At 38.7% G+C, this 18147-nt stretch overlaps 1 protein-coding gene across 1 annotated transcript in view; it reads right to left on the reverse strand.

The window, feature by feature from the left end:
* Positions 1-18147, reverse strand: part of NDUFAF2 (NADH:ubiquinone oxidoreductase complex assembly factor 2) — a 75921-nt gene that overhangs the window by 22482 nt on the left and 35292 nt on the right. Inside the window, exon 2 of the mRNA XM_086479334.1 lies at positions 1639-1728. Within this exon, the coding sequence (XP_086335460.1) occupies positions 1639-1728 (90 nt within the window). The remainder of the gene's footprint in view (positions 1-1638; positions 1729-18147) is intronic.

Below are 18147 nucleotides of genomic sequence, written 5' to 3' on the forward strand. Positions count from 1 at the left end.
GGATTGCATTTTTTGACTCTTAAAAGGCAGCAGCAGGTCTTAGATGAGCATTCATTCACAGCAGAGCAGAGTTACCTGAGGCTTTATGTATGCTTCCCAGTGTTCGTGGTGCAGACTGATTGCATGACAGTCACACAGACCTAAGATGAACAACAGTGGCTGGAGAACTTTTGGATGACGAAGCACACCTTCAGAAAGTTGGATTAGGTAGATAACCATTCAAGCACCAGATAATTTAGTAAGGACAAGCCTACCAGGCTGCTGCTCTCTTTCAGAAGATGGCTATCTTGGACTGATAAAGAAGCAGGAGCAACTAGATTAAGACCTGCCAGCCAACTGTGGGTACTGCGGCAGTACAAGACAGAAGCTGTTGACACTGTGGTTTTGCCACAGTTGGCAAATGCTGCTAATAGGGTTGAAACATCTTTGAGAAGCTTTTAGCTGTTAACACTAGCCTTAGCTGATCACACACACACACAAAAAAAATAATCATAGGAATCAGTGTAATGACAATAATAAAATGCAAGATGGGAACATCTGATATTTCTCTACTGACTCCATGAAGCGATATAACTCGACCAAAGTTTTCTCTTAGCTCAGTATCATCTCCCTCAGGAGCCAACAGTGAGTGCAAAGGAAAGAGAATGAGGTAAAGCAAATATATTGCAATATTTCCTCAAAACACACTGTAGCCTCCGTTAATTTGCAGCTCATTGACAAATTAAACCACAGTAATGTCTGTGTGCAAGAAGGATTTTTCTTCCTTGATTTCCTTGAATCACTTTTTGAACTTGTGCAAACTTCCAGCAAGCAGAATATTCAATGAAAAGGGTATCCACAGTTTAACTACATGCTGCTTAAAATTTGCTTGCTTTAAACTTACCAGCTTCTGGGAGATGCCTGGAATGATGGGTAGACTCTATCTACTATTTCATGGGTTCCATGCTTATGATATAGAGTTCTGGATTTTATGCCACAGCCTCACACTTGGCTCAAGCTCCTACAGCTTCAAGGACTAACATATACTCCCTTTCTGCATTCTATCTTTCTCCAAGGGCTGCTCAGCTAATCCTAAGGAACTTCTCTAACCTCCCTGAATTTCTTTCTATGTGTCAAATTTTCAGACAAAAATTTCACCAGTATCAGTGAAAAAAAAAGATTTATTATTAACAGGTTCTCCAGCTCCCTACAAGGTCATACAAGGAAGAGTATATGAAACCAAATACCAACATAAAAAAAACCCCACGCCCCATCACTGTGCCACAAATAATTCAACTGACCTACAAATTAACACTGCAGTGAAGGCATAATAAGGAAGTTGAACACATTTAGTTTTGGTCATTCTACCAGATCCCCTCAGGCAGAAATATTTTCGTGTTTAATAGGAGAAAGTCATGATCATATAGGCTTTATTTACATTTTTATTAAGTACTGATTTCCTAAACATAATTTATGCTACTTGTAAAGGGGTTAATTTAAGAATTCATAATAATTATGCAGTTAAACAAAAGCATGCATTACTCGAAATGAAAGATAACAGACAACAAATTCATACAGTCAGGCTTTCCATTAAAAATATTGAATCTACATTCAATGGCAAAATTATCTTAAGAAAACCCCAAAATATTCAGGATTTACCTTCCCATTCTGTTGGAAAGTCACCCATTTCATACTGATATGCTTGACGATTTATTGCTTCTACAAATCTTCTTTCTGGTATAATCTGGCCTACAGTAAAAAAAAAAAAAAAAAAAAAAAGGCAGTTAAATATATTTCTTTATAATATTTAAACTGCTGACTGTGTTACTGTTTCGAAAAGACTGTACTTATTCACACAAGTGCAATGATGTCTACAAGATAAAAATGAAGGACTAAAATACTGAAAAATTATTACCATCTAGATGTCAATTTGAAATGTTTTGTGTTTCAGTAACTTTAACAAAAGCTTGCATGTTCTACCATTTACTTGGATTATTAATGACAAATATATTTCAACCCAAGATATCCACCTTAGTGTATCTCCCTTTTGAGAATGCTTCTCTGAAGAACTGTTGACCGGTTTTATATGAACTGTTTTTTCCTTCACCTAGGTATCTTCCACACCACTGCTGGTGATGGATCAGAAGTTTGATGCTGTTCTCGAGTTAAGAAGCGCACTGAAAGTTAGCTCTGCAAAGTGGTCACTGGCTACCGCTCTGTGCATCTCAGCCTTCTCACATATGCTTGCAAACTAAGTATTTTCTGTGTTAAAAAACCCAAAACCCAGTAGCTAGCTCTCTGATAAGGAATATTCAGTATATTGAAAGGGGAGACAGTGTGGAGACTCTGGATCTACATTCCACCCACAGATACTACTACTGCCAAAGAGGAAGAATTAAGGTTCAACTGGTAGTGTAGCACACAGCAGACTGACTGTCAGACAATATGCTACTGTACAGAGAAAGAGTATTTTAATTTGCTTTTCAAATTAGCAGATACTGGAAAGATGTATAAGTTCCTCACCCCTCACAGGGTGAGGAAAAATACCTAACGACATTCCCCAGGCTCTTCCCCTCCATATCCCTTTCCACTGATATGGAGAAATATGACATTTTGAGGAAAACCAAATAAATATCTACGTTAAATGTTTTCTTTCATAATGATGTGATTAATGCAGTTCATTCCTTCAGTACGCTTTCAACAATTATTTCAAATTAAGTTATTTTAAAACTGATAGCAGTCATTAAGTTACAATTCACCCATCTCTGGTTAACAGCTAAACTACATACTATTGTTCATTATTAAGTATTTAATACAGTAGAATAAGAACTTGTACGGAAACTGCAACTCCTTTTCCAAGTATCTTTTTTTAGCTTTATAGTATTTCTTGTTCTTTCTAAGCAATGAAACATTTTTACTGTTTCAGATACGGCAACAGGCAAAGAAAACAGCGTAGCATACTTTCATCTCCAAGCTTCGATATTTTTTTACCAGTGTTGAAAGATATATTTTTTATATTATAAAGATATATTATTTATTTTATAAGTACACAACTCCATATGCTGAAGATATTATACTTCCTACACTTGCTTTAAAACAATTTCCTTTCAACAATACCATGGATAATTCCATTTCTCAAACTCTTTATCTACAAAGCAAAATAAAACTACATAATTACTTTCTTACCATACAGAAGATATCCAGAAAAGATGAAGATCTATCTAATTAGGTCTGATCCTATATAAGTCTCACAATTAACACTCTTCTCCACTGTTGGAAAGTCACTAGATTTTACTGTTAACACAGTACCTTCTAAAAAACTGTCCATAATTTGTCCTACACCAGTAAAGCAGTCTGAGTAAATTGACATAAGCAAAAGTAACGAAGTTCTCTACCTGCTACACCTCTATGCATTCCCAAATAAAATGCTTTTAACCAATCCATTTTTAACAAAATACAGCATTTTTATTCTGCTGCAAGCTTTTCTTCATAAGACACATGTAAAAAAAATCATTCTTCAGATCCCACAGTCAAATTACATTGTAGAGCAAACTCAGAAAATTATGTTATTCTGAAGAATCACCACACAGTAGTGCTACTGGCTTTTAAGCCTTTCTGCATTTGTGATGCACACACAACACTAATTAACTTCAATTGTCTGATTTGCCTTGTCCCCTAGGTTTCTTTTGGCAGACCATCACTTACAAATAATTTACACAGACTTTTCTATTAAAGATTATATTGAGGACTCTTCAGCTGTAATTAAACCTTTTACAGTTTAGAGAAGTGGTTTTTTCGTACTAAAGATATTGGCTACTTTGCTTTATATTAATTCATTCCCATATTTTTAAATAAACACTGTGGTCTTTGCTACTGCAACTCAAGAAACTTGACTTGTAAGTGTATACATATGAAGCAATTACAAATGGCAATGTAAGAACCACTATTTACAGTTTTAACTTTAAAATTAACTTCATTTACATGTGACCGCTAGGTCTTAGAAAGGTAGAAGAAGCATTAATACTTCAAGTAAGGATTATATAAAACACAACATATCAAAAGAACAACAGCCAATAACTCATAGAAAAAAAAGCAGATTACTTCAGGAATAATTTGACAGATGTACGGAATAGTCAGATAGAACACTGAGATATAAAATCATCAAAAAACACTGAAGCAGCCAAGATTTGCAACTTTGCAGGAGTTACAAGCAGGCAAAATGGCCAAGAAGTCTAAGTAACGGACATATCTTTCAGCAAGTGATACCGTATTTACACATTTTAGATTTATATACATTCTTGTATACATATTTTGTATATAAGAATGTACATATTTTCCTTAAGTCTTTCTGTCCCAGTCTATCTGAAAGTCAATGTGTGATGACTGAAGTGAGTTTGTATAAAAACCTTAAAACAAAAGTGTTTAAAAGAAGTTAGGCAGTCTGCCGGCATGAAAAAGGGGTAGCCAAAGCCAGCCAGGGAAATAGTAAATTAAATGTGAAGGGGTAGAAAATGACTTAATTAATTATTTTCTAAATTTCTACAGCCCTATCTATAAATTATAAAGCCTAGAAACTAAATTACATTTCCACAACAAAAACATGGTTAACTGTAAAGATGCACAGATGTTATAAAATGAATATTTTAATTTTCCTGTTTCTTCTAAGGAAAAGCCCCTCTTCTACAGACAACGTATCCTAGTTGTTTCCATTGCAGTCACTAAATCTGATATATCCACATTTGTATCAAGAAAAACCCATTGAAGAACCTTACAGATAAAAATGAAGTTAAATAATGAAGAATCCCAAACTTGTGTTACTCTGTAAGCAAATTACTATTTTTGCCATATAAATTTCTTAAAACAAAATATATGCACACACTATCTTAAAGATCTCCAGCAGCCCTACATAGATTTTCACTGTTTATGAAGTTGTTATTTGAAAAATATTTCTCTGTTAACCTCCAAACAAGTCTGTCTAATGTGTACAGCTGGAATAAACTACAGCTCATATGATCAGTGAGAGAAGAAATGGGACCATCGACAGGGAACTAAGTGGTTTTTGGTACCTGTACCGAGCAAGAGCCCCTGCCAGCTATAAAATATCAGTGTGGTTTACAGTCAAGAGATGGAAAAGGGATCATGTACTTTCATGCATGGGGCTACCACCTTTAACCAACAATTCAGAATTCCCATTCAAACAGAATAAATCTCAGATGTTCATGAGAACTCGGGACCAGGACTCTTTTGGCTTGCTGATTTGCACTGTCTGCATGGTAAAAGTTCATGGAAGAAACACTTTATCAAGTACTTAGAGAAAATATTTTTCTTTTAAATGCAGACTGAATATGCAGCCTTAAGACAAATTGACTAAATTTCAGTTGCACAGCATTGCTGTAAACTTCATCATGAAACAAGCATTTTTAAAGCATACCTATTTACTGAAGCGCTATGTAGATTGAAAAGATTATGTTGTACTTCATTTACTAATTGTACATTATATCATCATCAGTAACACAACATAAAACTTTACCAACTGGCAACAAAGGTTTCTGAAATTTTTTTCAGCAGTATCTTACAAAGCTCACAGAATCGATCCCCCATTTCTTTCCTCTTGTCTGGTAACACCTCAACAAACTGTAGTTTTTGCTAAATGTGAAGCAGTGCTTAAGTTAACAAAGCAACTAAACTATCAGCTCTCCACACAAAGCAGAGAAAGAACTACTTCTCTAGGGGCAATAAAAAGTAAATTACTTCTCTACAGGTTGCAGGAGCGGCCCATTACCTTCAGAGCAAGATATGAAGTGCTCATCTCTACTGGAGGAGAAGGGAAAAAAAAAGTCTATTGTGAAGAAAGGGAAAACTAACCCTTTTAAAGGTGAACATTAATTTGTGCAAACCTATATCCCTCCTTTGCACAGATTTTCAGCTGAGGGACCCTGTTCATTGGTGACCATCTTCATGTTACCTTATGGTCAGAATTTCAACATTTCTGCAATAACAAACTTTATCTTAGGAAAGATATCAAAATTTTAAGGTGATACTTTTCTCCCAAAGAATTCTGATTTTATTTTTTCAAAATTTAGATTACTATGAAATTAATTTTTGCTGAGTGACAAATTAATAACTTTCACTAGTTTATTGTATTCATACAACAAAGCAATACCGTAGTCCAATGTGCTTAATATTTGCACCTAAAATCTATCACTTATGCATGTAGTCATATTTTCTCCAATAATTCATACAACTGAAGTAATCTAGAACTTTTTATGCTTTATAAAATCATATTAGAAACTTATTTCAACTTTTAAGGGCAGCAAGTAAGGCCATAGGCTGCTTTGTTATAGGGTTCTGATTTCCATTAACCTCAAAAGAACCAGGATCAGTGATTTCCAGTTTTATAGTGAGGCAGGATCAAGCAATATTAAACTTCTAAGTGCCGAATGAGCAAGTCCAAAAAAGATGTAAGTACCAGGCACTCAGGGCCAAAAATCATGCTTTAATTTTGCTATTTATATTTACATCTTATCAACAATACATTTGGCTTTACAGAGTGCAAGGTTTTTTCTTTCCAAAGAAAGATCTGTTTCTTCAGATTTCTAATGAAGGTTTGAAGTCAGGATGATTGCGTCCATTCTGGGGAACACATACTGTCAAAGGAAGACACACATGCAGTACAAGCCTCACAGTCTCTTTTCACTGCCCAAAAGAAATGCCAGCTGATAATGCCAGCATCAGTGCCATACTGTCTTAGTATTATTTGTCATGTTGTATTAATTGCTGTTCCTACTATGCCTCACTGTGTACCAAAATAATCTTTTCCAGCTTGCTCTGATTTTCTACAGCATTTACAAATAAAGTCCGATAAAGTGGAAACAGTTTGCCATGTTTAATTAACCTCATTAACAGACTTTACCAAGACAATTCATTAAATATTATTTGTATCCCACTAACAATGGATTTGACATGGTACAAAAGATTAAGGGTAGGCTTATGTTGCAACAGAAGCTGAAGATAGCCAAGACAGTTTTGAGCGAGTTTACTTACATCCAAGAAAGTCTAGCCACTGCAAATTCAGAGCTTTAATGATTTCTCCCACTTTACCTCTGTTTGACAGTCTTCCAGACTTCAGCGCCAGCAGGTAACACTAGCCCAAATAGCATACACATTTACTGCAGCCTCTAGTTGATGTACCTGAACCCCCCCCCACAGTCTAAATAGCTTAAACCCAGATAAGATCAGACTTACGGGTCCAGGTCTCTCACAGGAGAGTAAGCTTTTTGGTTTTAATTGTCATGAAGTCACCAGAGAAGATTTTAACATGGAATTTAGATGAGGAAAGAGTTCTAGCTTTGCCAGAGACATGTTCCAACATCGCATCTTTTGTCAGAAATGGGTATTAACATAACAGCAGCACATCTAATTCTGTCCCAAAAGACTTTGCTTCTGCTCTGAAATTTCTATTGACAAGGACTTTTCCCATCTTGACAGGTTCCACTATCAGTTTCCCAGGGAAAAGGATCTGTATATAAACCATCTTCAAAAGCTTCTCTAAGATGGACTGTTGGTCCTCTGGAGAAGTTCTCACTCTTGCAAACGTGACCAACATGGGCGTATGGTATAGTCAGCCTGATTTTGTCCGAAATTTTAATCTAGCATGTCAACTTAACAAATCTGACTCCCAATGCTGTCTAGATTCCGCCCTTCTTCTAAAAAAATGAAGTTTTTGCAAACAAGGCTTACTATCCAGCTATTTACTAAATAGCAATTGCTCTATCACCATGTATATGTACTTGCTAAGCAAACAAAACCCAAATAAACCTATGTCCAGAAGGAAGACCATACATTATTCCTTGAACCAAGAGCCACATTCTTTATTTCTGACAAAACTCTTCTTTCCTTAGTGCAGGAAAATTATGCATACGTAACTGGAAAAACTGCTCAATATCATTCTTGCTGTAGTCATGCATGACTGCAAGGAAATTAAACACCTTATCATGTTAGATCAACAAATTTTGCCAAATTTTGTCCATAAATTAAACAAGAAAGACTTAGAACAGCGCCTTCCAAACAGGCAACTACTCAATCTTGCCCTGTTTAACCGAACCCAAGTTATACTGCAGGGTAGCCAGGCCTATATGGAGCCATTCTGATTTCACATACTGATTTGTATCTTTTGTCTGCTAACCAGAATGATTGACACTGTTAGTTTCTTTGTTTCTTTGGAAGGATATATTCTGTATTTTGCTTAATAAAGAACAAGCTTATCCCTCAGCCCTGAAAAGACAATCCACTTTTATAACAGCTGTCAGACATGTAGAGTGTACAAGCTGCAGCTTGATTCTGTTTCGCAGTTAAAAGCAGTTATGCATAATAAAATTTTCCAGTTTGACACAAATGGCAGATTTTTTGTCCCCTTTTAAATCAGAAGGCCTATGCTCATGTGGGTCATTAGTCCACAGTAACCACATTTTTTGCTTAACTGTTCCATTGCATGTAACCAGTCACTGATATACTGAATGTATATACATACATATATACCCATACATATTTTCTATGACCCACCACCAAATTATTCTTTCAGAAGAAAAAAAATTGCAGTAACATAACATGTAATATAGATAACAGCAATGTTCAAATGAAAGTTACTCAGCCAAAGTGCCGATAGTTTAGACATAGCATAGATCAATAAGACTGGAAAAATACCTATACAATCAGCCAGGAAGGACTGGGGTGGGATTGGAGAGGGGGGTGGGGGGAAGAAAAAGAAAAAAAAGAACTCAGAGTTTAAAAATGCATTTACTACAGTTAAAATGTGAAAAACAAGTTAAAAAAGAAAACAACCCAGGCTTTGGGCTTTGCTGTTTTTTAAATGCCTGCATATCCCTCCTCTCTCCTAGTTGTATGTCTATGCTATTTTTTTGAAGACTGCTACCTCCCTCATCTAGGACACTGCCCTACGCATAGCTGCCAAGGATGACACACAATTAATATGAAAATTTGTCTGGAAGCTGAAGAGAAAAAAAAAACCCACATACCTGGGTTGTATGGCTTATTGATACATCAAGCTGCAATTCCTGAACCTGGTGATGGAACAAATAGTCTAATAATGATGCAACAGGTAACGGAAGAAAACACCAGGAGAGGTAAACCAATCACACAATGTGTAATGCTACTAACTATTTCACTATCCATTTTGTTAAGGTGAGCTACAACAGTAGACCTCACTGAAATCAGGATGAGGTGTTTTCTCTACACACTGCACCCTTTTCATTCATTTTGCTAAGACCAACCATATAGTACCGTATCATTATTAGCAAGGTTAACTTACAGAAAGAGCTTAGTACATTTCAGAATCAAGTCCTTTAAAGCAATTTTTCTCAATACAAACTTTAAGCAAAAGTTAGCAGGAATAGTCTCGCAGAATTAATTTTAAATTAATGATTGGAGAATCAAGAAATACAAAACACTAACATACAGGCATCCCATTTTCTCTTTCAAACTGACCTCTCTAAATTACAAACTGTGTTTCTGTCTGATTGGTCCAACTGCCAGAAGTTTAACAATTTCCATATGGTCTATGGCCAGCTGCATTTAAATGCCTCTCAACTGCTTAAGTATGAACAAGTGCTTTTTCGAAATTAAAACAACTTTTTCTACAGAAAGCTCAAGTTTTAAAAAATAACCTTTACAATTAATATTTTATTTAAATAATATACTTCTGTTTTATAGGCATCGTCAAAAAGTATGGGACACATCCTAGAATGCTGAGAGAACTGGCAGGGGTGCTCACCAAGCCACTGCCCTTCATTTATCAGCAGTCCTGGCTGACTGGGGCGGTCCCAGAAGATAGGAAGTCTGCCAGTATAACACCCATATAGAAGAAGGGACGGAAGGATGATTCAGCAAATTACAGGCCTGTCAGTCTGTCTTCAGTGCCAGGGAAGCTGATGGAGCAGATCATCCTGAGTTCCATTGTGCAGCACATGCAGGACAACCAGGTGATCAGGGCCAGTCAGCATGGGTTTATGAAGGGCAGGTCCTGTTTAACAAACCTGATCTCCTTCTGTGACAGTGACCCGCTTGTTGGATGAGGGAAAGGCTGTGGATGTCATCTACCTCAACTTTAGTGAAGCATTTGACACTGTTTCCCATGGCATTCCCCTAGAGAAACTGACTGCTCTTGGCTTGGATGGGCATATGCTTTGCTGGGTGAAAAACTGGTTGGATAGCCGAGTCCAGAGAGTTGTGGTCAATGGAGTTAAATCCAGTTGGTGACCGGTCACGAGTGGTGTCCCCCAGGGCTCAGTACTGGGGCCACTCCTGTTTAACGTCTTTATCAATAACTTGGACAAGGGGACGGAGTGCACCCTTAGTAAGTTTGCAGACGACACCAAGCTGGGTGGAAGCGTCGATCTGCTTGAGGGTAGGGAAGCTCTACAGAGGGATCTGGATAGGCTGCATCAATGGGCCAAGTGCCGGGTCCTGCACTTCGGCCACAACAACCCTGTGCAGCGCTACAGGCTTGGGGAGGAGTGGCTGGAAAGCTGCCCGGCAGGAAAGGACCTGGAGGTGCTGGTCAACATGAGCTGGCTGAACATGAGCCGGCAGTGTGCCCAGGTGGCCAAGAAGGCCAAAGGCATCCTGGCCTGTATCAGGAATAGTGTGGCCAGCAGCAGCATGGAGGTGATCATGCCCCTGCACTGGTGAGGGGGCACCTCAAGTACTGTGTCCAGTTTTGGGCCCATCTCTACAAGAAGGACATTGAGGTGCTGGAGAGGGTACAGAGGTGGGCTACCAAGCTAGTAAAGGATTTGGAGCATGTCTCGTATGAGGAACGGCTGAGGGATCTGGGGCTGTTTAGCCTGGAGAAGAGGAGGCTGAGAGGAGACCTTATCACTCTTGACAGCTACCTGAAAGGAGGTTGTAGCAAGGCGGGGATCGGTCTCTTCTTCCTAGTAACAAGCAACAGAACAAGGGGAAATGGCCTTAAGCTGCAGCAGGGGAGGTTCAGGCTGGATATCAGGAAGAATTTCTTTACTGAAAGGGTTGTCAGGCATTGGAACAGCCTGCCCAGGGAGGTGGTGGAGTCACCATCCCTGGAGGTATTTAAGAGATGGGACATGGTTTAGAAGCATTGATAGAGCTAGGACAAAGGTTGTGCTTCATGATCTTGAAGGTCTCTTCCAACCAAAACTGTTCTATGATTCTATGATTCTGTTCTAAGTCTAGAGAAAATTCTAGCAAATCATTAATGGAAGACAGCACTTTTTACTTTGGTATTGGCTGGGGGGAATCCACAAAGAACAGCGTGATGTGTTTACGATGAATACAGTCAAAACACACACAGAGTCAATGAGCTGTCTACTGAGTTAAATAGTATTGAACCACAGCCAGAAATACAAAGTACAAAATACTTGTACAAAAAAAAAAAGGCACTGTTCAGATCACTCAGTCAGAAACTTTTGCAAGCTTGCAAAATATTCAGCGCAAACCATGCACTGTGTGTGCCAGCATCACTTTACCCATCTCTGAATGGAATCACCTCAGAGATGAAAAGTTTAAAAATACATATATATGCACACATGCATATATATATAAACGTGTCAGGAACATAACACAACCATTTAGAGGCTAGCAGAAAATAACTTTTTTAGTATACAGCCAGATGTGAAGACAAGCTTAGTCAAACAACTGATTAAAATATTTGCATGTGGAAGAGAAACACTTTGCTTACCACTAGTGCAGCAGTCCATCTCTGCATTACGTTTCACAGAGTAATTCTGACACAGTCTTTCCATTGTTGTTGAATATTGCTTTGAAATTCTGCATGGCAATCGTGAACCCAACCCAACATGGCCCTGAAATACAATCTTCGGGCTGAGAGGGCTGTGAGTTTTTAGTAGGCCAGAAAATGTTTTTTCAGTATAAATCTACAAAAGCCATCTTGCAGGGTCTGGGTAAACATCTATGTGCCAATCCAAAGATGTGGCAACAGTTCCTATAGATGCATCTAAACTAACATCTGAGTATTAGCTCACTGGATCTGGAGCGACAGGAATCATTTGACTAAAATACTGCTGCTACTGACATTGACTGCTATGTTCATTTTGTTCATTCCTTACACGGTCCATGCCTATTTGTCTAGAATTCTGACAAATGCTTTACTTTATAATCTCTTCTGTCCTTGTTCTTGAGGATGCGGATGCCATCACTGTTCCTGAGGATATGGGTACCATTACAGATACTATGCCAATCCTTTAGAAATCTAGGTCATGGACAAGGATCAAAACATTCTGTTTGTTATCTCTGATAGCCTGTGCTGCTGAAGGGAAAAAAAAGAAGGGTGGTTAATTAGCAGTAAGAAAGATACAACCCCTCTGCTAAACAGAGTATTTTGTCAGAGTGTTTAGGGCTAAAGGGATTATAAAACAAACAAGGATACTAGATTTGAGACAAGACAAATTCCTTCCAAGCAGCAAGAAAGATTAAGTCTAGCCTTAAATATGCTAGAAGACATGGAAATGGCAGAATTCTCTGGATCCAAATGTTCTGCAGTATCTTCTCCACAGCCAAGTAAGTGAACAAATAATAAATGCACCTCACCACTCCCCATAAAAATCCCCAAATCCTTAGCTCTAGCCAAAGACAGCGAGTAAAACAAGGGCTCAAATTCACTGTATCGCAAATGTTACAATTGTGTAAGCACACGCATACAAAAAATTAAGTACATCTACAACATGCAAACAGAACGTAACACTCCATGCCACAGTAGGAGTTTGAAGCCAATCCTGTACAGAAATAAAAAATACGTATTTTAGACCTAGCAGGAAAAGAACGGGAAGGCAAAACCTGAAGTCTGAATAACTGTATTAAATACTTGGTACAGCTGTTCCACACTATTTAGCAAGATTAGCAATCAGTGTGTATACACTAATTCACTAGGGCTTATTTATATATATATTGAGAAATACTTTACTTTCACAAAGACCAAAAAAGTGATTATTACAATGCTTCCATTTTGAGTAGGTCACTCTTAAAGAAATGGTCAAGAGCTATACAGAATGCTGACATCTGTCCTAGTAAAAGTCTCTGGGCAAGTACAACTGGTCCAGAAACATCTCAAAGTTGGTTTTTATTCACACCTGATTATCAAGCAGCTCATGATTAAGAGCATGGTTTCAGAGTTTCTATACATGCAAATGCTCCCTGACAAACTGGTAGTTGTTACTGGAACTCTGACTCTAATGTCGAAAAACTAGGAACCAGTCCCAAAAAACTAATACATGCCACACTTCTGCTAATGAGGCCAAAGAGAAGGAAAGAGAGAAAAAAAGACACAACCATTAATCATTGATAGATTAGGTCTTCTTTTTTTTGTATTTTAAAAATGAACTAGTATTTTATTTGACCTTTATTCTGAAGTACCCAAATACTTGTATGACATAGTACATTATGCATTTCCTCAAAAATTTAAAAAGTATCGTGAAAATATGCTCAGTTCTCAGCAAGAAATGATTACTTCATAACTTGCTATCTGATAAACTAGTGCGTAGGCAGAGCAAGATAAATGGCATAAGAATCAACTGCAAATCCTTAGTTTAGGTAATTACAGTGCAAAACTGCACCTTATAAAGGTTCTACAGTGCACACTTCTCTATCAATTAAACACATACTATCTTTATAGCAACGTTATTTACAGTAAAAGCAATGGGAAGTAATACTGAACTTACTGAAAGTCCCCTTACAAGTTCAGACTGAAAGCTCTCCAGGGAAGAAGCCTGCTTTGACATTCATGTGACATCTTATCCATTATATGACAAGTATGTGAAAACTTTCCTCTACTTGAACTTTAGATTCATGTTTTCTATACATAAGGATAAAATTAATTTAAACATACTCATTCTTATTTCTGGGGGTCAATTTCTCACTCTTGTCTGCTTGCAATTTGCCATTTTGATTTTTTTTTTTAATTTATTTAATCTTTTGTCATTGTAGGACATCAAGCTAGTCAGAAGGGGTACTACAATTGTGTTTCTCTAACTCTAAATAGTTTATTCTAATAAAATTAGAATGCTATGTACAATTATGAGCTGCTGTACAGTCAACGTGTATTCGCTTACATCTGCATCATAAGTATGTGAAAAAAGGCATCCTGTGTTCTACATCTTCTTTTTAGGAGTAATAAATTTAATAATCTTAAAATGCTGAACCTGTAACTTCCTGAGGGATCTGAGCCCATTGCTTTTAATTATGTTCACACAAACTTTATGTTTTGAAAGCCTGCTCTATCTGAGACTGTGCTGGTTAACTCAAGTAAAAATACCATTTATTGCAGTTTGTCCAAGAAGCAAGTTCCTTCAGTGGACAGAGATTTAGAAACTCTCTGCTAAATGCCCATTGCCACTGTGGTCCCCGAGCTCTCTTCACCTGGAAGCAGGAGCACCAGCTCCATTCCCTGCTCACTGGAAAGCTTTGCACCTTCTACCTCATCAAAGGAGCACAAAGCCCAACAGATATTGCACCTTTACAAAGAGCCACTGTTTAGTAAACGAATTTACAGTAAGCTTACCAGAAATATGCAACATTACATCCTTTTTGCAACAAAAGTGTAAAAGATACTAGTACCAATGCCACTTCCTTGGAGAGCTGATGGATGCTCGGTGCTCTGGCATGCGGAAGCTTTCTCCCAACTGTTCTTTTGGTTTGTTTTGGTCTATCAGATTCAAGAAACAGTTTTCTACCAATTACTGTCAAAATCTGAATAAATTCAGGAATGAAGTACTGAATATTTTCTGTAAATGTATGAAAAACGGTTTAAAATTGCGATTTAGCACGTATAAAGGGAATTTACCAAGCAGATAGAAAGCATACAATAACTTGTACTCTATAAATAAAAACATAATGCATGAAGATAAACAAAAAGGCAGTCATGCAGGGAAGAGAAATGGGCAAATGACAGCAAGGGTATGAATTGTAAATTAAATGAAAAGAAAGTTACAGCTGTGGAAAACATCAATTAAGCAATATGATCCAACACAGCAGTGTTACAGTCTGGTCTGGATGATTAATTATATTTCAATTATAAATAATTTGCAAATGCTCATTTACCACCTCATTTTTTTTTTTCAGAACACATGGAATTATTACAGCTAGCTGCATGTACATTCTCAAGGAGCTAACGCTGTTTCTGGGGTTTCTTAGTACATTTTAATAAATGTTACAAAAAGATCATGGGTTTCAGATTTGCAAAGAATATTCAGTCTTATACAAGGTCTGATCACAATTACAGCTAATATGGTGCATAGCACTTGAAGGACTAAAGAATACTAGTACTGCTATTTTATTTTTTGCTTTTCATTGCAAAGTATAGGGGAAAATGCTCATGCATTTCAGCCACAGTCAACAGAAGAGTGCAATTTATGAAGAAAAGGAAGGTTAGCTAAAGTAACTTGTCCTTTGAGACATATTATCCATTTCATATATATGCTTATCCTATAGACCCTTCTTTTAAACAGCATTGAAAATTACTCTTTATCTTACAATTTATATGCTACTCTTATCATATAAATTACAAAATTATCCTTTGAAGCTGCACTTGCACTATTCGTATACTCCATGACAAAGCATTTTAAGAACATAGAAGGTGTATATATATAAACCCAAACTAGTCCTTTCACTAACATAAGTCTCACAAATACAGACTCAGACGAAAAAGTGGGACACGGATATATCAATACAGCAGAACAAATAAACTCCTACTGTAGTTAAGTTGCTCGTTCTCACCTATAAAGCAATTCCACAAAACCTCTTGCAAAGTTCACATCCGAGCAAGGTGTGAACAGAGGTCCTAATCCTACAGACACAGAAGGTGGAGGTGGTTGCCCTCTAAATGTGCCAATGCGGCTCTGAAGTTGGTGGTGTGGTTGCAAATCTGAGTAGAACAAGACTGAGCTCCTGACCCCCTCTGCAAATGTCATTGCCAACTTGGGAGACAGGCTGAATGTGTATATTCTGGTCAAAAGAGTGTCTCAGTCCATCCAGCAGGTGCAATGCTAGTCCTCGTGGGTTGAAATAAAGTTTTGGGAAGAAAACCAGAAATACTGTTGTGAAAGTTGAAGGCTCAAGGAAAAGGCAGGGGCCAGGGTAGGATATCAGAAAACCAGGCCTAAACATGATGTGGTCCTCCCTGAACATCATCTGTGGGACCCTGGCAGTCCGTATTGCATTTCATTGACATTTTTAGCTGGGGTGATGAAAACCAAAATGCCATTTTCAAAGGAAGGCTAATAAAGGCAACAGGTTAGTGTGGATTCAGATAGACAGCCTGCTAGGCAAGACAAGGCCTGACAGGGATCTTAGGAAAGTGCATAAGCTCTTCCTTGGGAGAAGATAAGGCAATTTTAATACAACAGGACAAGTGACTACTGAATGACCCTGAACACAAATGGTTTGCAGGGATGACCGCTAAGTGTAGCCTACTAGAGTCAAGAGAAACACTGTACAGCTTCAAGGAAATGAATACCTAACAAAGACTGGAATAAAGGTAGATAATGGTAGAGTCTGCCAGGTGACCAGTGGTCACTTAACTAATACAACAAATGTGTACAACAAGCTCTCCACACGGTCTGGCCAGATCTGCCATTTCCTCACCCCTTGGGCCCCATGTTGGGCACCAAAAAGGACAGCCATGGTTTGGGCCCAGCCAGGAGCAGCGCACCATGGGCCGCTCACTCACGTTCCGATGCTGGGATAATGGGGCCAGCTTGGAATTAGAGGGTAGGGAAGCCAAGCAGCTCGGCTCCCTGTCTAGGGAAGTGGGTATTGACAAGGTGATTGGAAAGTGGATACAGGCCCTCAACCTCTGGAGGTGACTCCTGTCAGGCGTGAAGGACAGGTACCCCTTCAAAGGTGTTGCATGTTACCCAGGCAAGTGGACCACCATGGAGAGACGTATCCAGTATCTGAGGGAACTAGCTGCGCTGGAGGTGATTTATAATGATCTGGATAATGGGCAGTCACCTCTAGATGCAGATGAAGTCTGATACACACAGCCCATGTGGCAGAAGTTTCTATGAAGTACACCGCCTTCTTATGCCAACTCATTGGCAGAAATGTCCTGGAAAGAAGGCGAGGGACAAATGGTGGACAAATTGGCTAGCCAACTCCAGCAATACAAAGGAAATCTCTCTTCTTCCTGTCTCTTGGCCATGAAGGAACTGTCCTGGGAGTTTCAGCAATTCAAAAAGGATATGTCCTACTCCCCACCTGCATGGGCCTATATCTCAGCTATTAGAAACAGGCACTCCTCTGCTCAAGACAGAGAATACAGAAGGTACAGACCACAGGCTACCCTATGATTTTACCTACAGGACCACAGAGAGGACATAAGGAAGTAGGACACACTTTGGTCCTACCTGCACAGGTACGCGAGTTGTAGGGGAAAACCACCACAAAAGGATATTCTTCTTGGAAAGATGCCACTCTGGTTTCTAGTGGGAAATTCCCCAGACAGGGTAGAAGGGCTAATCTTATGTCTGATCCTCTTGAAGACACTTCTAAGTCACTTTCACAAGTGAATGATTCTGATCAGGATTAGAGGGGCCCTGCCTCCATCCAGATGGAGGAAAGGGACAGCCAGGTTTATTGGACTGTGTCGGTCCAATGGCCTGCCACATCAGACCCACAGGAGTATAAGGCTCTAGTAGACGCTGGTGCACAATGTACCCTAATGCCATCAAGCTACAGAGGGGCAGAACCCATTTGTATTTCTGGAGTGACAGGGGGATCCCAACAGCTAACTGTACTGGAAGCTGAGGTGAGTTTAACTGTGAATGAGTGGCATAAACACCCCACTGTGACCGGCCCAGAGGCTCTGTGCATCCTTGGCATAGACTGCCTCAGGAGAGGGTATTTCAAGGACCCAAAAGGATACCGGTGAGCCTTTGGTATAGCTGCCTTGGAGACAGAGGAAGCTGAACAGTTGTCCACCTTGTCTGGTCTCTCGGAGGAAGTTTCTGTGGTGGGGTTGCTGAAAGTTGAAAAACAACAGGTGCCAATCGCTACCACAACGGTACATCAGCAGCAATATTGCATCAACCAAGACTCTCTGATTCCCATCCATAAGTTGATTTGTCAACTGAAGAGTCAAGGGGTGATCAGCAAAACTTG

The sequence above is a fragment of the Leptosomus discolor genome, chromosome Z (assembly GCF_034619465.1).
Source record: "Leptosomus discolor isolate bLepDis1 chromosome Z, bLepDis1.hap2, whole genome shotgun sequence".
NCBI lineage: Eukaryota > Metazoa > Chordata > Aves > Leptosomiformes > Leptosomidae > Leptosomus > Leptosomus discolor.